This window comes from Schistocerca gregaria, chromosome 3 (assembly GCF_023897955.1).
Source record: "Schistocerca gregaria isolate iqSchGreg1 chromosome 3, iqSchGreg1.2, whole genome shotgun sequence".
Classification (NCBI taxonomy): Eukaryota; Metazoa; Arthropoda; class Insecta; order Orthoptera; family Acrididae; genus Schistocerca; species Schistocerca gregaria.
Window position 1 is genome coordinate 691,224,413 of NC_064922.1, and position 20,573 is coordinate 691,244,985.

Here is a 20,573-nt window from a genome sequence, read left to right on the forward strand (position 1 = left end):
ATTTGTGTGTGAGGAATGTTTCCTGAAAGTTTGGCCGTATCTTTTTGTAACACCCTGTTTGTCTGGAATTTTGTCTGCTGAAGGTATGTTTGCGTATCAGGAGCACTGGAATTTTACTTACTGAAGGTATTTACTGACGATGTAGGAAAAGACAGATTGCTATTTACCATAAAGAATACACATCAGGTTGCAGACAGGCACAATTAAAAGACACTCACATCAAGCTTTCAACCATGACCTTTCTCAGTAAAAGAGAGACACCCACCCACCCACAAGCAAGCATGTGTGTGTGTGTGTGTGTGTGTGTGTGTGTGTGTGTGTGTGTGTGTGTGGCCAATGAATTTTCTTCTTGATGTAATTTAAAGAGTCTCAAATCTGCAGCAGAGTGACCTGCTTTTTGGAGTGTTAATGTCAGTTAAGATTTTACCAGCCCCAACATAACATATTTTAATGATTTGCACTACTGCTTATTTAAAATACTACTTAATTTCAGAACACAACATTGATACTGAAGTCATTCAGTTAACATATCATGCCCATTCATAAAACACCATGCATTAGTCAAAGTCCCTTTCAGACAATTTTTTGTATATGTGTAAATGGAAGGGAGTTGTAGTGTTTGATCATGGTAGCATAAGTCTAGAACACACCTGCTTGCAATTAATTCAGTTTGGTGGGCCTTGTGGTCTAGTGGTGAATTTTATATATGGAAGCCAAAACGTCACAGGGTTGTATCCCAGTGAGACCACAGTATATTTCAGTCTGCCTTTAACCTAGCTTTCACCTTTCAGTTATGTTAAAAATCTTCCAGGAACAACATATTAACACTTCTGGGCTGAGATGCCATGGTCCGTACTTAAAACTCTCCCCTAACATTTCACCTTCAACTGCAGAAGGCATCCTCCGAGGACAAGTGGTGAACTGCAATGAGAGTGCAAGTGAGCGCCATATATATAAGACTTCCAGAGGATGTTGCTGTCAATCATGTGACATCAGCTGTGCTATAATCTCTGATATTGCCAACTTTCTTAGTTGAAATTAATCTATTGTCACGCTTTTGCTGCAATGTTGACATCCATATCTTATCCAGCTTAATGCCTTCATCTTTTCTTTTAAAATTATTGCAGTGTTTGGCAATCTCAATAGGTGGCAGTTCCTTTTATGTTCATCCAGACGGGAGTTGACCCTTCTCTTTGATGTACCTATATAGACCTTTCCACAACTGCACGTAATTTTATAGACACCTGGTGTAGCTAGAGGATGTCATTTATCTTTTGCGGATCTTAAACATTCTTTTATTGTCAGGGTGTGTCTGAAAACAGTTTCCACATTGTACTTGCTTAAATTTTTTTCCAGTGTGATCAGTGACCTTTCTAATAAATGGTAAGAACACTTTCCCCTTGGGTTGGTGTGGATCCTTGTCCATTCTGGTTGTCAGTCTAGGTCGTAGTGTATGATCTATCTCTCTGTTGGAATACCCATTCTTCTTTAAGGTCACTCTAAGGTGTTCAATATCATCATCTAAGTGAGCTGGTTTACGTATTTTGTGCGCCCTGTCTATTAATGTTTTAATCACCCCTCTTTTATGTCTTGGGTGGTGGTTAGGGGAGAGGGCAGAATTTTATGTATGGACCATGGCATCTCAGCCCAGAAGTGTTAACTGATGACAACACCTGCCAGAAAAGCCTTCATTCTAGGAGGAACAACATAGTTTGGATTGCATGTTAAACTGTAGGCCCCCTTTCCCCAGTAGGTCTACTGGTTAGAAACTGATGTGGCATCCAATTGAAAGACTTGCATCAGGCCATTGAGCCTAATGGAATTATTATTAATACAGTTTTGTCACAATTTTTTTCCTTCATTAGTTTATATCTTGATGCATTCATTTTACTTGAAGAGCCTTTTCCTTGCTACAGAGGTTTTTTACAACTATCGCTTTTGACCATAATTCACACACCTCCTAACACACACAACTTTTTTTGTTTGCTATGATCGTGGGAACTCGTACATGGAATGAAAATAATGATTGATGGGAGAAAATATGACTGACTGACCATTAAGATGATGTGATAGGAGGTGAGTAGGCAAACATATGTATCTTTGTCAACATATATAAATTTCTTCTCTACCCTACACAAGACTGGAAACCCTAAAAGTCATCTTTACCAGAGAAGGAAAGTTGCTATTCACCATATAGCGGAGATGATGAGTTGCAATTTTTTAAAAAGAGTTAATATATATATATATATATATATATATATATATATATATATATATATATATATATATATAATGTAAATAAAATAGAAAGAAACTTCCACTTGGGAAAAATATATTAAAAACAAAGATTCCAAGACTTACCAAGCGGGAAAGCTCCGATAGGCACAATAAATAAAACACACAAAAACACACACACACACACACACACACACACACACACACACACACACACACAGAATTTCTAACTTTAGCAACCGACGGTTGCTTCTTCAGGAAAGAGGGAAGGAAAAGGAAAGATGAAAGGATGTGGGTTTTAAGGGAGAGGGTAAGGAGTCATTCCAATCCCGGGAGCGGAAAGACTTCCCTTAGGGGGAAAAAAGGACAGGTGTACACTCGCACACACACACATATGTGGGGTAGGGATATGTGTGTGTGTGCGAGTGTACACCTGTCCTTTTTTCCCCCTAAGGGAAGTCTTTCCGCTCCCGGGATTGGAATGACTCCTTACCCTCTCCCTTAAAACCCACATCCTTTCATCTTTCCTTTTCCTTCCCCCTTTCCTGACGAAGCAGCCGCCAGTTGCGAAAGCCCGAAATTCTGTGTGTGTGTTTTATTCATTGTGCCTATCTACCGGCACTTTCCCGCTTGGTAAGGCCTTTGTCAGCAGTAGACACACATATGCACATGCACACGCACACACTCACACAAACGCAACTTGCACGCACATCTGCAGCCTCGTTTCAGCTCTCTGAGACTGCAGACATGTGTGCAAGTTGCATTTGCATGAGTGTGTGGGCGCATGTGTGTCTACTGCTGACAAAGGCCGTAATGGCCAAAAGCTATAATTGTGTGAATCTTTTTGTTGTGCCTGTCACAACTCAGCACCTCTGCTATATGGTGAGTAGCAACGTTCCTTCTCTGGTATTGTTACATTCCATCCTGGGTTTTCCATTGTTTGATTTAAATGTCATCTTTGTTTTCTATATGAATAGATGTTCCATACTGTATTTGACAAACGCTTGGAGGAGGATGAGGAGGAGGAGAGGAACTTCATACGATGCTTTGATATAGAGATTTGCAAGTACTGATTTCTTTATTTTGAGTACAATTCCCCTATCTGGCTGTTCTTTCTTCTTTCCTTGGACTTCATCTCCTGTGCAGTCTGGCCTGTGCTGGAGATAAAATTCATGGTTATCTAGGTTCAACAAGTTACCAGATGAGTGAAGTGTCTTTTTGAAGAGAAGCATCTATTCTCCCAACTTATAGATCTCTGTAAAGTCCCATATACAATTGTCTGCAAATAAGCACTGACACATAATCTATTGTTAACAAATTTATAAACAGCTCAACGTGCACTCCCTAACAGGCTTTAGTGGAGACTCTCTGGTGGAACTTGCTCTTCTTCTACTTCTTCTCCTTCTTCTTCTTCTTCTTCTTCTTCTTCTTCTTCTTCTTCTTTTTATGAACTAGTCCATTATCAAGGATTTTACTGTTCTATGGAGCACAGCATGTCTCAGAGGCAGTGGTGCATTTGCATGGAATAATCTCCAAATCAGCAATCGCTGGAAGGCTTGACCAAAACGCAAAGCTGCCCCCTTCCTGCAGAAATGTTGCTTCCATTACACTCATTCACATGGACAAACAATACAAATCCTCCACACAATATTGTATTTTACAAAGTGCCAAAAAATATTAATAAAAATTAACTCTGTTTTTAGTAAGCATCATTTGTCAGTACTATTAGTATTGTGCAATTCATCACTTCACAGAAGGGAAATGTTACACCTAAATGCCTATGCATCACACAGCACTTCATCTTAAATGTGAGTTATGGTCAGTCAGTCTTCTCTGTCATTAGTTACTTTCTATCTTGTCTTATGCTTGTTTCTTATACTTTCCAATGCATTTGCACAGCTATCTTCATTTAATTTTAATTTCCATTGATTGCTGTTCTGTCTCTGCCATCTCTCTGTTTTTTTTTAATTGGCTTTTGCTGAAGCAGGTTTTGGGCCGAGAAGTTTGATATTTTACATTTGTTTCTGAGGATACTTGTCTTTCTTACATTTTATGGCCTTCCCCTGTCTGGAATGCAATACATTTATTATGCTAGTCACTGTTTCATCATATTTCTATATTAATACCTTAATTCTTTAATGTAATGTAGTACAACAATGCAACAATAAATGATACGAATTATTTTAACCTTTTCAAACTTTCAACTTATATTGAAAAATCATGCGATTCTTGTTTCACATAATTATTTAGCCTGCTGTCTTAATATGCTGATTTTGGAAACAAAATGAATTCATACAGTTATGAATAGGGCTAGCCTTATTCATGGGACAGTTAAGAAAAGGTGGCTGATGACTCTGAGAGGGATGCAGCAGGTGGCAATATAAGAATGCAGATGTGGAGAGGCAAGACATGAATGTGGCTCAAGTACCGGCATCAGTGAGTTTTCACATCACTTGACAATGTGGAGGATGGATGGTTGGGAGGGGGAGACTGCAGGGAAGAGGATGTAGGTGCAGGATGAGTACAGTTAGGATCCAGGAACAGGGGTGAAGGTGAGTGCAGAGCAGGAGCCTCAGGTTTTTCAATAGGTCAAGAAAGGGTTTGTCCAAAAGATACTAAAGTTCTTCATTTTGTTTATGTGCCTTTCAGTGATTCACAGCCCCTACTATTTAGTGACTTCTTACCTTTACTCCATACACTATTTACATGCCATCAGGAAAAAATGTTCAAATGTGTGTGAATTCATAAGGGACGAAACTGCTGAAGTCATTGGTCCCTAGACTTACACACTACTTAAACTAGCAACAGCACACACACCCATGCCCAAGAGAGGACTGAAATCTCCAGCAGGAGATGACATGGCACCTCTAACTGCCTGGCCACTCCATGCAGAGGCCATTGCATCAAGACTTTCAATTACTAAGAACATCTATGTTTCTATCCAATTATTGTGTCGGAAATCATAAGTTTGCCAGATCTGTGGCCAAATTAGCCATACATGATAGTTTACTACAAGATTAGTGTAGCTGAAAATCCTATATTATTGGCAGAATATATATGGCCACTTATGTGCTACCATTTTCTACCATTTGTCATCTGGTGCTGGATAAAGGCCTCCTCTAGAGTTGTGCATGTACAAGTGCCTTGAGCTGTTTACATCCATGTTGCTCCTACATGTTTTCTAATGTCATTTAGTCACATTCTGTTACTTCATTTTAATGTTTATTTATTTCTTTATCATTTGGAATACAGAAAAGAACTTCTTTGTCTCCTCTATCTTCCTCTCACTTGACTGCAAGTCTGGCTAACTCTATCTCTTTTCCATGACAGTCATGATTACATCTTTCACTACAGCTGGTTATCTGATTCATTTGTTTCTTTTTGCCTCTGCTAGCAATATCCAACCTGCATTTCCCATCCTCACTGAACAATGGCTTCAACATCTGTTAGTACCAAAAGTCAAGATTGATAATACACATTGATTGTAAAGCTTCCTTCAAGTTGTATGTGAACTTATAAATGAATCAGATATCACCATACATCTGAATCTAATTTTTTTTTCATAATACCAAAATATTGAAGTGTAAGGCCATCAGAGAAACAGGGGAGGTCAAAGATAAATAAAGGGGATGAATTATGATAATACAGGATGATTCATGAAGATATGCAAATATTTTAATATGTTATTCTACAAGTAAAACTAAAGAAAAAAAGTTCTTATAAACATAGGTCTGCAAATGTTTAGTTACGGAGATACAGCTGATAAAACATTTTCCCTGAAATTTGGCAACTTCATTAATACAAAGCCATCACAAAACTTGAAGAGGTTATAGTAAAGCATGATTTCCATTTATTTTGTTGTTATGTCCCAGACATGTATCTGCAGTAGCTTTCAGAACACCCAGAGAAGCAAAGATTATTGTACAAGTAAATTTGTTTACTTTCCTGCACAAGCAACGAAATCTGTTCCATCTTTGTGGAGAAAATAGGATCTAGATCTTCACTAGAAGAGGCAAGGCTTCTAATAGAAGAGGCCATACCTGTGCAGTTTGAAACAACTGTATTTCCACGAACCTCTCCCTCTGAAATCAGTAAAATAATAAACTCACTGAAAAGTAAAAGCTCTTATGGAATTGATAATTGATGGCATTTCCAGCAAGATACTTAAAGCTTGTTCCCCACAGATAAGTAGGATTCTCAGCTACGTATGTAATAGCTCTTTGGAGCAGGGTGTTTTCCCCGATAGACTGAAATATGCCATTGTAAAACCATTGCATAAAAAGGATACGTCGGATGTCAACAACTATTATCCAATCTCTCTTCTGACAGCTCTATCAAAAATTTTTCAGAAAGTTAATGTATTCAAGAGTAGCCTCCCATATTTGTGAAAATAAAGTACTAACAAAATGTCAGTTTGGTTTTCAGAAAGGCTTTTCAACAGAAAATGCTATATACGCTTTCACTGATCAAATATTAAATGCTCTGAATAACCAGACATCACCCATTGGTATTTTTTGTGATCTCTCAAAGGCCTTTGACTGTGTAAATCATGGAATTCTTTTAGATAAGCTAAATCATTATGGTTTGAGGGGGGGGGGGGGGGCAGTGCACAAATGGTTTAATTCATACTTAACTGGAAGAATGCAGAAAGTTGTAATAAGTGGTTCATGTAATGTTAATACAACAGCTGATTCCTCAAACTGGGGGGGCTATCAAGTACGGAGTCCCACAGGGTTCGGTCTTAGGTCCTTTACTGTTCTGGAAATTGAAATAAGAACACCGTGAATTCATTGTCCCAGGAAGGGGAAACTTTATTGACACATTCCTGGGGTCAGATACATCACATGATCACACTGACAGAACCACAGGCACATAGACAAATGCAACAGAGCATGCACAATGTCGGCACTAGTACAGTGTATATCCACCTTTCGCAGCAATGCAGGCTGCTATTCTCCCATGGAGACGATCGTAGAGATGCTGGATGTAGTCCTGTGGAACGGCTTGCCATGCCATTTCCACCTGGCGCCTCAGTTGGACCAGCGTTCGTGCTGGACGTGCAGACCGCGTGAGACGACCCTTCATCCAGTCCCAAACATGCTCAATGGGGGACAGATCCGGAGATCTTGCTGGCCAGGGTAGTTGACTTACACCTTCTAGAGCATGTTGGGTGGCACGGGATACATGCGGACGTGCATTGTCCTGTTGGAACAGCAAGTTCCCTTGCCGGTCTAGGAATGGTAGAACGATAGGTTCGATGACGGTTTGGATGTACCATGCACTATTCAGTGTCCCCTCGACGATCACCAGAGGTGTACGGCCAGTGTAGGAGATCGCTCCGCACACCATGATGCCGGGTGTTGGCCCTGTGTGCCTCTGTCGTATGCAGTCCTGATTGTGGCGCTCACCTGCACGGCGCCAAACACGCATACGACCATCATTGGCACCAAGGCAGAAGTGACTCTCATCGCTGAAGACGACACGTCTCCATTCGTCCCTCCATTCACGCCTGTCGCGACACCACTGGAGGCGGGGTGCACGATGTTGGGGCGTGAGCGGAAGACGGCCTAACGGTGTGCGGGACCATAGCCCAGCTTCATGGAGACGGTTGCGAATGGTCCTCGCCGATACCCCAGGAACAACAGTGTCCCTAATTTGCTAGGAAGTGGCGGTGCGGACCCCTACGGCACTGCGTAGGATCCTACGGTCTTGGCGTGCATCCGTGCGTCGCTGCGGTCCGGTCCCGGGTCGACGGGCACGTGCACCTTCCGCCGACCACTGGCGACAACATCGATGTACTGTGGAGACCTCACGCCCCACGTGTTGAGCAATTCGGCGGTACGTCCACCCGGCCTCCCGCATGCCCACTATACGCCCTCGCTCAAAGTCCGTCAACTGCACATACGGTTCACGTCCACGCTGTCGCGGCATGCTACCAGTGTTAAAGACTGCGATGGAGCTCCGTATGCCACGGCAAACTGGCTGACACTGACGGTGGCGGTGCACAAATGCTGCGCAGCTAGCGCCATTCGACGGCCAACACCGCGGTTCCTGGTGTGTCCGCTGTGCCGTGCGTGTGATCATTGCTTGTACAGCCCTCTCGCAGTGTCCGGAGCAAGTATGGTGGGTCTGACACACCGGTGTCAATGTGTTCTTTTTTCCATTTCCAGGAGTGTACATTAATGACTTACCATTCCATATTGCTGAAGATGCAAAGTTAGTTCTTCTTGCTGATGATACAAGTATAGTAGTAACATCCAAAAATCAAGAACTAAGTGATGTAATTGTAAATGATGTTTTTCACAAAATTATTAAGTGGTTCTCAGCAAACGGACTCTCTTTAAATTTTGATAAAACACAGTAATACAGTACAGTAAATGGCACTACTCCAGTAATAAATATAGACTTTGAACAAAAGTCTGTAGCTAAGGTAGAATTTTCAAAATTTTTAGGTGTTTCCATTGATGAGAGGTTAAACTGGAAGCAACACATTGATGGTCTGCTGAAACGTCTGAGTTCGGCTACTTATGCTATTAGGGTTATTGCAAATTTTGGTGATAAGAATCTCAGTAAATTAGCTTACTATGCCTACTTTCATTGACTGCTTTCGTATGGTATCATATTCTGGGGTAATTCATCATTGAGTAGAAAAGTATTCATTGCTCAAAAATGTGTAATCAGAATAATTGCTGGAGTCCACCCACGGTCATCCTGCAGACATCTATTTAAGGATCTAGGGATCCTCACAGTATATATATTCACTTATGAAATTTGTTGTTAATAATCCAGCCCAGTTCAAGAGTAATAGCAGTGTGCATAGCTATAACACCAGGAGAAAGGATGATCTTCACTATGCAGGGTTAAATCTGACTTTGGCACAGAAGGATGTAAATTTTTCTGCCACAAAAGTCTTTGGTCACCTAACAAACAGCATCAAAAGCCTGACTGATAGTGAACCAACATTTAAAAATAAATTAAAAGAACTTCTAGATGACAACTCCTTCTACTCAATGGGAGGAAAAAAAAACTAACTTAAGCATTAGTGTCATGCAATATTGTGTGTAATGTAATATCTTGTACAGACATCTTTCTTTAACCTGACACGTTCCACATCATTACGAAGTGTGGTATTCATGATCTATGGAACAAGTATTAATCTAATCTAATACACATGCAGCTAAATGCATTGAACTCAGTGGAGGCATTTTTGAACATTTCTTGTGAATGTATTGCGAAATTGTACATACACTGTACAACTTCCTTAACACTGAATTTTGTTTCTTCCTGTTTAATATGAATTCACATGTGCTGTGGTATTAATAAAAGCAGATTATCTGACACATTCATACAGATTCAGTTAACGTTATGACCATCATTTTTCCAAATTTAAATTCTCTACAACTTTTGTTGAAAACTTGTGCAATGCTCTGGAATTTAAAAAACAAACTGGACCAAGTAGTTAATGAAGAAAAAATTTTACAAAATTATGTCTTTGCTTTTCTGGATGTTCTTGAAAACTACTGCAGATATACGTTTGGGACATGTTTTATTTGATTCACCAGATAAATAACAACAAAATAAATGGAAATTGTGCTTTACTTTAACCTCATAGAGTTTTACGATGGCTTCACACTAGTAAAGTTGCTGAATTTCAGGCAAAATCTTTTACTAGCCATAACTCCATAACTAAGCATTTGCGGACCTATGTTTATATGAACTTTTTTCTGTAGTTTTACTTGTAGAACAACATATTAAAATATTTGCATATCTTCGTTAATCACCCTGTATATGAGGAATACGTGTAGTCTATTGCATGGAAAAAGCATGGAACAAGCAATAATGAATCAATAAAATTAAAGAGCAGGGAAACTGTTTAATTAATTAATGCCTTTAATTTTTCAAAGAAATAAAAACAAAACAAAAATCAGCTTCAATTTCTCACACTTCATGTTAATAAAAGAGAGTGAAACATTGGGGGAAAAACTAATGTTAAATACTTGCTAATTGCAGTCTATTGAAGATTTGTCCCAGAAGATCCCAAATGATGTAGGGCATGAGAGCAGAAATGCAGATAATCTATCAGAAAGACCAGTAAGTACAAATTTATCGAAACTTGCTCCACTCAGCTCAATCAGTGAGGTTACTCTGAGTAACTATGATTCTGACAAACTTGCAGTGAGTGCCAGTGACAGTGATGATAGATCTGAAGTATATTAGTCTTTTTATTTATATCCGGTAAAAGTAAAATGTACTTAAAAATGTTTTGTACAAAAATGTGTGTTCAGATATTAAGCATTTATTTAAAAGGCTTCATGCTGATACAGATTTTCATTAGTTAAAGTGCTTTAGTGTGGTAGCTGTAGTGAGCACTATTGGAAATGGAAATATCTTTTTTTTATTTTTAGAAGCTGTAAAAATAATGGTATATTCACATTAAATCATCATATGTGGTGATTACATAAAATATATCATTAAAATTTTGCACATGTATAAGAGTTGTAGCAGTATTCTTATAAAAATGAATTTCATAAATGCATGTGTCTTTTCATCAACTGTAAAGCTTGTCACAATTATGTAAATAGCTCAGGTTGGTTTGTAAACCAAGTTTTTATTAAATATATAATGAATCATAGCTGTCAGCCATAACTACAGGAAACAGCAGGGTGTGAACCCTCATTCACTTTGAAATTCAATTGAGATTGAATGTGCACTGCCGACACATTTTTCATTAGCAAAGAGAGTACTAAGCAAAGAATAGAGGCAGTGCAAACGTTCTCTATCTGTCTATCTGTTTCTACTTTTTTTGTCTATATCTCCCCCAAAGTAATTTTCTTTTGCAGCAGTTTTCCATATGTATGCTTTGGTACATTTTCCCCAATCTGCCCTCTCAGGTACGGAATAAAACCGTTCCCAATACAGGTGAATTCTTTATCATTCCATGCACTTTTCTTGTTATGTCTCAGTAAATGCTTTCAATTTCTTTACTTCACTCATATTCTATCACTTTAACTGTGATTTTTCCTGAAGGAGACATAAAATGTTGTGCACATTGAAGCTTAATTTGTACACATTTATTTTACTCCTAAGATAATTTATTTGTGAAATGAATGACATTTTTATTTCTATAACTGTAACACAATTTAGCAAGAGAAAACAAGATAATGTTGTGCATAGATAAAAGAATCTTAGCCACAATAATACTGGACAAAAAATGGTGCTGCACCTCATGGATGAAATTTTGTCCATTACCAAACTACATCTAGATGAAGAATCTGAAATATTCAAGAGTTTCATTACCATGGCTGTCAAGATAGTAGTGATCATGGGATTTACTTTATAACTTGGATATTTGATCCAAATTTATGTATTTTATTAAAAACTATAGCTGGCTTTGCAAAAACGTATCTCTTACACGTGCTATTGGTTTTGGCTATTATATAACTTCTTGAAGTTAGCAGCATTATCTTTCCACACTAGAAAGAAAAAGAACCTGTCATCATGAAAGATTGAATGACGTAGTATTGACTGAATATGAAAAATGATTTAGTCATATGGTATGATTCATTCACATGGTAGATAAAGAGATATTTACCTTTTCTTCAAATTAATAGTATTGACTTTTTGTTATTGTCATCCGTGTTGCTTTACAATTGTCTACTTATCAATCATTTGTATTCTTAGAATTAAGATTAATTTTAATTCAGAAGGCACTAAATTCATTTAATTATGGCATTATATTTATTATTGTCACCTGACTCCCCTTCAAATTTCATTTTCATGGATAAAATAAGTTTCGTACAGCAGTTTCCTTTGCTACTAATATCCAAAATTCAGTACATAGTGTGAGTACTAATGATGGGGAAATATGAGTACATTTGCATTTAATTATTAATTGTAATTCCTCACAAAGAAGTTTATGTCTCCATAAAACTTTCCTTTGTGTACCACAAATGTAAAAGCTATTTATGTAAACAGTTATGTGTTACAACCACATCTACTACTATGAGGATTATTTTATATTCTTATTTTCAGTAAGTCACCCTGTCTATTTGTGTTAACGGAGGTGACAATGTTAAGAGCTTTTATTTATGATTATAAAAGTTTTATTTTATTGCCTTAATCAGCACAGAAGTGTTACAAGGCAACAAAGCATTGTGTATGGTTGTAAATTCACATGTACTATCATTTCTTAATAGCCACAACTTTGGTACTGTAAGAAACAAATATACATATATATATTAAATTATTTCTGTCTTTCACATACTTAATCTGAGTCATTTGCATTCTAATCTCAGATACTCAACATACATCAGCAGTATTCATATTGCTTCTGGTTCATGTGTGTGTGTGTGTGTGTGTGTGTGTGTGTGTGTGTGTGTGTGTGTGTGTGTGTGTGTGTGTGTGTTGCTCCTCGTCTGAAACTTCCCCTGCTGAAATAATAATAATAATAACGCATTTTATTTTAGTAATTCTTACTCGATCCTTAAAAGCAAAAGTAATTAAAACACCACAGTTTTGAGCAACTCTGTAGTTCAAAATAAATTTCATTAAACTAATGCCAAAGTAAAAAACCTAAAACTAAAGTTGGTAACACAAATGCAAGCTTGGAGGTAACAGCGAATCTCCATGCATAATGTTTAAATGGCATTTCCTTCTTTGTTTCTGGCCTTGTCAATCAGTTCAGTCATTCAGTTTTTGGAAAACTGGTATTTTAAAGTGGAACATATATACAATGCAGCAATGTGATACTGTTACTTTGCTATAGATAGCATTACTACAGGTGAACCTCATGTGGTAGTAAGAGAATAAATATGAATACACCAGGCCTTAAAACTACTTTCATGATGCTTAATGAAGTGAGCCACTTAATCACAAGAGAATATGTCCCAGAACTGCAAAAAAATGTTATGGCTACTTTCACCCAGACAAAGTTCTCTCTTCTTTTTCTGTTTCAGTCAATAATTACCATGCTACGAATGTTCCAGTATAATTAAGTCAATGTGAAAAGAAGAGTTTGCTCCACACAAGGAGGTTTCAGATGATTTTTTAAAAAAGGATAAAAATGCAACAAAGTAGTAAAACATAAGTGTTTGTATTGCTGGTGCACCGTATCTCTGTAGCAACCGGTCATTGTCAGATATAATCTCTCAAACAGTAATACTGGTCAAGAGAAACAATACATTTTATAATACTTCCATTACCCAGAAATGGGACTCAGAGGTTAAGGAATGTATAGGGACTCTCATTAGTTGTTTCTTATGATTCTGTGGGGTTATTTAAGATCTAATTTTAATTGTGTCTGTGCTCCCTAGCTGAAACATTACTACTGGAGTATGGTTCTTTCTCTTGCTATTCCAAATTAGGATCACAATCTGCAATCATGTGAAAACAGGCAGGAATTAAGTAAATGAGAATGATGAATATCATACAAGATTTTTACAGTTAATCATAAAACTATAAAAATTTAATCCTAGAACCATTGATATTGTTCTGATTTATTAAGGAAATTTAACTGTTGCACATTGTGTGTGTGTGTGTGTGTGTGTGTGTGTGTTAAATCCAGACAGAGTTTAAAATTTACAAACTGTCCTTTGGATTTAAGTAATTTACAAATTGTGCTTTGGATTTAAGAGCTGACAGCTCAGATACATTTTTTTTTTTCTTTCTGGAGTGGGGCGTAAAGCTGGTTGAAAAGCTGTGTTTTGTTGTTTGGGAATTGTGGTAAGAAAGAAAAGTGGTGCCTCAGTCACTGATGATTGCCACATTGTTGATGCTTGTGTGGAGCACCTCTTATATCTTTGTTAGTATCTGGACATTTCAAAACTTATACTATGTCTTTGATCTGTGGTATTCTACTGTATCTTTTACAAAAACACAGTAAATGTAACTCTAAGATCCACTTGTCAGTGTTTCTTTCTTAAACACTGTTACTGAACTAAATTGTAGTAGTATTATAGTAGGGACATTCTGGTGGAATGTAAATAATTTAAGCAGTAAAGGAGACCACTCACCTATTAGCAGAAATGTTCAGACATCAAGAGGAACACACAGAAGAGAAACAAAACTTGCTAGCTTTCAGAATAAATCCTTTGTTGAGATAGAGTACTAATAGACGCACACACACTTTGCTGAGACTGCATTTTGGCAGGTGGACTGTGGTGGTGGGGGGGGGGGGTTCATGTCAGGAGGGATGGGTTGAGGGAGACAGAGGGAGGAGGCAGAAAGAGGGTTTGTGCATTGGTACCTAGTCTTTCAGATACAGTCAACTTGTGTGCTGGCTATTAATGTGGAAGGGAGGGCTGACAGGTACATGGGATAGGCATGTGACGCACGGTTGTTGGAGCCGATGGGAGTGGCACATGCTAAATTTGTCATGGCGACGTAGACTGGGTTGTAAGGATAACGCCCATCTGCTTAGGCAGAGAAGCTGGTAGTAGAGAGAAGGATCCAGTTGCCCATGTTGTGCCAGTGGGTGGTCGATTTTTTTACTGGCCACAGTTTTATGGTGGCCATTCATTCTGGTGGACAGTTGGTTGATTGTCACACCAGTACGAAATCTGTGTAATGACTGCAGCAGAGTTGGTATATGATATTGCTGCTTTCACAGGTAGCCCTGCCTCTCATTGAGTAGGATAAGTCTGGACAAGACTGAAGTAGGAGATGCTGGGTGGATGAATTGGGCAGATGTTGCACCTCAGTGTTCAACAGAGATATGATCCCTGTAGCAAGGGGTTGGGAATAGGAGTGACATAGGGATGGACCAGGATGTTGTGTAGGTTTGGTGGGTGATCAGATGTGGCTTTAGGAGGGTTGGGAGTGATCTTGAGTAGGATGATCCTCATTTATGGGCATGATGATAGATAATCAAAGTCAAGGTGAAGGGTGTGTGTCAGCTGTCCCTCAATCAGAAACTGTAGGTATGAATGAAAGCAAACATATGACAAAAATTTATCACCAAAAATCCTAAACATACAAACTGCTGGCCTTGTGGGAGCCCATATGATATTACAGGGTTTGCCTAAAAAATTCTGTGTTTAACAAATTATTAATCAATCAGTTAACCCTCCAGTATGGTAATAGATAGTCCAGGTGGAACGCTTTTGGATGAATCCTTTTTCAAGCATGCGTGCGCACGCCCACACACACACACACACACACACACACACACACACACACTCTCTCTCTCTCTCTCTCTCTCTCTCTCTCTCTATCTCTCTCTCTCTCTCTCTCTCTGCGAGAACTGTGGCTAAGCTGAGAAGGGGGGAGGGGGGGGGGGGTTGTGTCAGACGGTGTGGGAGAAAGGAAGCAGAAGGCAGAGTTGTGGAACAGTGTGTGACAGCTGGTGGGAGGGGAAGACAGCAAGTGCATAGGACAGAAAAGTGACACTGGCATCAGTTCCATTGCTTTTGTGCAGGCACTATCATGATGATGTGGAGTACAAGACTGGTAGAAGAAGACAGGTTGGAGGAAAGGAGACTTCAGGGAAGAGCGGGTGAGTGCTAGATGAGTGAAGTGGGGCCGTAGGACAGGAGACTAGTGAAGACTGAGGCCAGGAGAATTATGGGATCAAAGTATATGTTGTGAGGACAGCTGGAAACGGGCAAACATCCAGATAGAACAGGTTGTGAAGTACCCATTGAAATCGAGCATGTTGTTTTCAGCAACATGTTCAACCACTAGGTGAGTCTGGTGTGGCCATCTGTTTGGGTAGGCACCTGGTTGGTGACCTGGCCACATAAATGCCGTGCAGAAATTGCAGCAAAACTGGTATATGACAAGACCATTTTCACAAGTGGCTGTGCCTCTGATAGGGTAGGATGAGACTGTGACAAGACTTGAGTAGGATGTGCTTTGTGGGTTATCATACAGATCTTGCATCTGGGCTTCCACAAGGGTATGACCTATTTGGCATGGGATTGGCAGTGGGTGCAGTTCAAGGATGGACTAAGATACTCCATTAATTAGTTGGGCTGTGGAACATCATTTTGGAAGGATGAGAAGGATTGCTCCTTTTTCCTGGGTACAGTAAGCCCTGATGAAGGATATGGGTCAATTGTTCCAATCTGGGACAATGCAATGTGGGAGTGACTTTTTTTATATGAAAGGGATGACAGCATGCATTAACTGAAGTGCCCTTAATACAAAAATATTGTACTCACTGTGAAGTGTGCACTGTGTTGATTATTTGTGTTAAGTTAAAACCACGTGCCACTTGAGACTTCATCTTTATTATGTGTGTTTCATGGGTGCCCCTTATTTTGACCCAATTTATTTTTTATTTTATTTTATTTATTTATTTTTTCAAAAATTTTTATCTCACCCCTTAAATGTTTTCTGTTGGTTAGATTTACACTGGAAAGAAATTTCAGCTCAATAGGATGACATTGACCCTTGCTGAGCATATTTTAGGTTTTGTAGTTTTTAGTCAGTGTACAAGTTATTGATGACTGCACAAAATCAAAATTAAATACCTTTCTGTTTTTTAGGATGTGTCTCATATTCTTCAGAATATTTTCTTTTCAGTGTTCTGTCTTGCAATCAGGGTACTTTCTATGATGGTCTTGAACACAGTGCAAGACATATTCCTCTTGCTCCTCAGCTATGGTCAATAGTCCTTGAAAATCTTGCATTAATTCAACACACCTTTCAGCACAGTCATTAACAGCTTCTAACGTGTTAACCATGCCTTTAGTGTCTAATTATAAAGTGCTGGTTGTCCATGTTGAAGGACATTCTTGAATAAAACTAGTGTCCATAAACTTCAGACAAGAGAACAGATTTCTGTTCTTACTTGACACAAAGTCAGTTAATGTTTTCTTTGAAATTAAGATAAGATATATATTAATGAATTGAAAACAATAAAAATAATAATTTGAGTAATATTAGACTTACCATGTAATGGTCCAGCCAATTTTCCAAAAAAAGGAATATATTTGCTTTCCACTTATAGGTCCTCTCTGTTCAAATTTGCTACCTTTTTGATTTTGGTTTGTACGTTTACTACATCATGAAACAGCAATAACAGAGGCATCTGTTCTGACAAATATCACAGATGATGACCAAGTTTCCTTATAAATACTTTTGAAATCATGGAATCTATCCTTTTATATGATTTCAGATCTTTTAAGAAGCAGAGATCCAGACAAGGGGGTTCTATAGCTCCACTGCACTGAACTTACAATGAAAAGAGAGACATCTCTCATAGAATTTTTATTTTCAATGGATAGTTCAATTTATGTCTAACAGAAACATTTTCAAGCAATAAACTGCTTTGCTATACATCTTGCTTGGTGCATACTGTTACCTGCATAGAAGAAACTTTAAGCTAGTAACGGACCATGCCACATTGAAATGGTTACTGGGATTGAAAGATCTGTTGGATAAATTGATATCCTGGGCTGAAATTAAATCAGTTTGGGTATGAGGTAATCCACAAACCAGGCAGAAAGCATGATGCACAGGGTATATTTTCAGTTTTGTCCTCCAAAAAGTCTCCTCCAAAAAATATTGCACAGAGCTCTGTGAGTTCACAGTAATGATCAATCACTGTTCATTTATCTAATTCACTTTCATAAAAGTCTAACATCAACTTAATTTATGACTCGTTAAAAAACAAGTCTACAATGTTTTTGCTTGTATGAAAATTACAGACATTGATACTTTTCAGATTTCTCTCAAATACTGAAAAGCCGGTATTTCAGGACTGCTTGTTACACTATGTACTTTACATTTAATTACACTTTAAAATAAGTTCATATATGTGACGACTGCATGCAGAATACACCAATTCCTTGTCCAGTTTTTGTTCAAGTAAGATGCATGTCCTATTAAGACAGACACTTGAGTCAATTGTGTCACTCCAGGGAATTTGTACATTGTCTTCAGACGTCCTAATTTGTTAATGCATTCCAAACAGCATTAGCTTGCTCTTTACCAGAATCATTCTGTAATTCTGGAATGCCAATGAGCTGTTCACTGTCCCCAAATGTAACAACACAATCTTTCTTGTTTTGGGTCCCTCACATTTAAAGCTGGCAACAGTTTAGAAACCCAATGAACGTTAAGAACTGCAGGGATATCTTGCTTGAAAATTGGTTTTATTGTTTCGGGCTGTTCTGTTCCGTTCTGTCTCTTCTCCTGTCTGATTCTATAAGAGAAAATTTATTACTACAGAGCATTGAGTAATAAAATCTTTGGTACCTCGCCTTACAGCATTCTTCAGTGAACTGCTCTTGGAAATGCTTTCTAAAACCTCATCATCTCAGTTTCATCTGAACTTGAAAATGTCTTATCTGGTTCTTCAAATAGTGGAGAAAGAAGCACAGCAGAAGATGTAGAAGTGGATGCTGTGCACTTTTGTTTCTCTTGTCTTTTCTCTTCTTCCAGATTTCTCTGCCTCGCCCTTTCTTCTTTATCCACAAGTATTTGGTCCCCTCTTGCAGGGTAACCTTTAAACCCTGCCTCTCTCTGTTCAATTAAAACCTCCTGTCTTCTTACAATTTGATTTTTTTGTAGAGCACTGCCACGTATGCTATCAAATAAACTGTCTAAATTATTTATGAACTTCTCTTCATCACACTAAAATACATCTTGACACTTTTTTTCATTTTTTTGCAAATTAATAAGTTTTTGTGAACAGTGCTGAATAGTTCTTGTTAGAATTCTTGCTTTCTCCCACAGTATAATACACTCCCAAACCAAAAGATCAGATTTTCACTAATGGTTAATTTTATTTCCTGTATATCATAAAATAATACTTCCAGCAACTGACTATTTTATTGTAATATGTGTCCAGGTATTTTATGTATTATATCTCCTATTAAAAACTCACTTTCCTTGTCACTGCATATTTGACATGACATCTTAAATAGTGATGGGAAAATACATGTAACACAATCAGCAGCAGTGCTCATGCATGTACCGATAAGCTGAGGGGACATCAGCACAATAGCTGTGACCAATGTGAAAGATAATGTTCCTCATGCAAATTCTTCTACATCTACATCTACATCTACATCCGTACTCCGCAAGCCACCTGACGGTGTGTGGCGGAGGGTACCCTGAGTACCTCTATCGGTTCTCCCTTCTATTCCAGTCTCGTATTGTACGTGGAAAGAAGGATTGTCGGTATGCTTCTGTGTGGGCTCTAATCTCTCTGATTTTATCCTCATGGTCTCTTCGCGAGATATACGTAGGAGGGAGCAATATACTGCTTGACTCTTCGGTGAAGGTATGTTCTCGAAACTTCAACAAAAGCCCGTACCGAGCTACTGAGCGTCTCTCCTGCAGAGTCTTCCACTGGAGTTTATCTATCATCTCCGTAACGCTTTCGCAATTACTAAATGATCCTGTAACGAAGCGCGCTGCTCTCCGTTGGATCTTCTCTATCTCTTCTATCAACCCTACCTGGTGCGGATCCCACACTGCTGAGCAGTATTCAAGCATTGGGCGAACAAGCGTACTGTAACCTACTTCCTTTGTTGTCGGATTGCATTTCCTTAGGATTCTTCCAATGAATCTCAGTCTGGCATCTGCTCTACCGACGATCAACTTTATATGATCATTCCATTTTAAATCACTCCTAATGCGTACTCCCAGATAATTTATGGAATTAACTGCTTCCAGTTGCTGACCTGCTATTTTGTAGCTAAATGATAAGGGACCTATCTTTCTATGTATTCGCATCACATTACACTTCGCTACATTGAGATTCAATTGCCATTCCGTGCACCATGCGTCAATTCGCTGCAGATCCTCCTGCATTTCAGTACAATTTTCCATTGTTGCAACCTCTCGATACACCACAGCATCATCTGCAAAAAGCCTCAGTGAACTTCCGATGTCATCCACCAGGTCATTTATGTATATTGTGAATAGCAACGGTCCTATGACACTCCCCTGCGGCACACCTGAAATCACTCTTACTTCGGAAGACTTCTCTCCATTGAGAATGACGTGCTGCGTTCTGTTATCTAGGAACTCCTCAATCCAATCACACAATTGATCTGATAGTCCGTATGCTCTTACTTTGTTCATTAAACGACTATGGGGAACTGTGTCAAACGCCTTGCGGAAGTCAAGAAACACGGCATCTACCTGTGAACCCGTGTCTAAGGCCCTCTGAGTCTCGTGGACGAATAGCGCGAGCTGGGTTTCACACGATCGTCTTTTTCGAAACCCATGCTGATTCCTACAGAGTAGATTTCTAGTCTCCAGAAAAGACATTATACTCGAACATAATACGTGTTCCAAAATTCTACAACTGATCGACGTTAGAGATATAGGTCTATAGTTCTGCACATCTGTTCGACGTCCCTTCTTGAGAACGGGGATGACCT

At 38.7% G+C, this 20,573-nt stretch overlaps 1 protein-coding gene across 14 annotated transcripts in view; it reads left to right on the plus strand.

Annotated features, from left to right (window-relative positions):
* The window catches only part of LOC126354429 (axotactin), a 547,963-nt gene that overhangs the window by 520,386 nt on the left and 7,004 nt on the right, over window positions 1-20,573 (plus strand). For 8 of the 14 annotated variants that reach the window (XR_007565327.1, XR_007565329.1, XM_050004068.1 and 5 more), the window contains one exon: window positions 10,246-10,326. The exons of the other annotated variants lie outside the window; for them this stretch is intronic. Coding sequence is in view for 6 of the 8 variants with exons in the window: in XM_050004068.1 (XP_049860025.1) it covers window positions 10,246-10,326 (81 nt within the window). In the remaining 2 variants the exon portion in view is untranslated. The remainder of the gene's footprint in view (window positions 1-10,245; window positions 10,327-20,573) is intronic. 14 annotated transcript variants of the gene reach the window in all.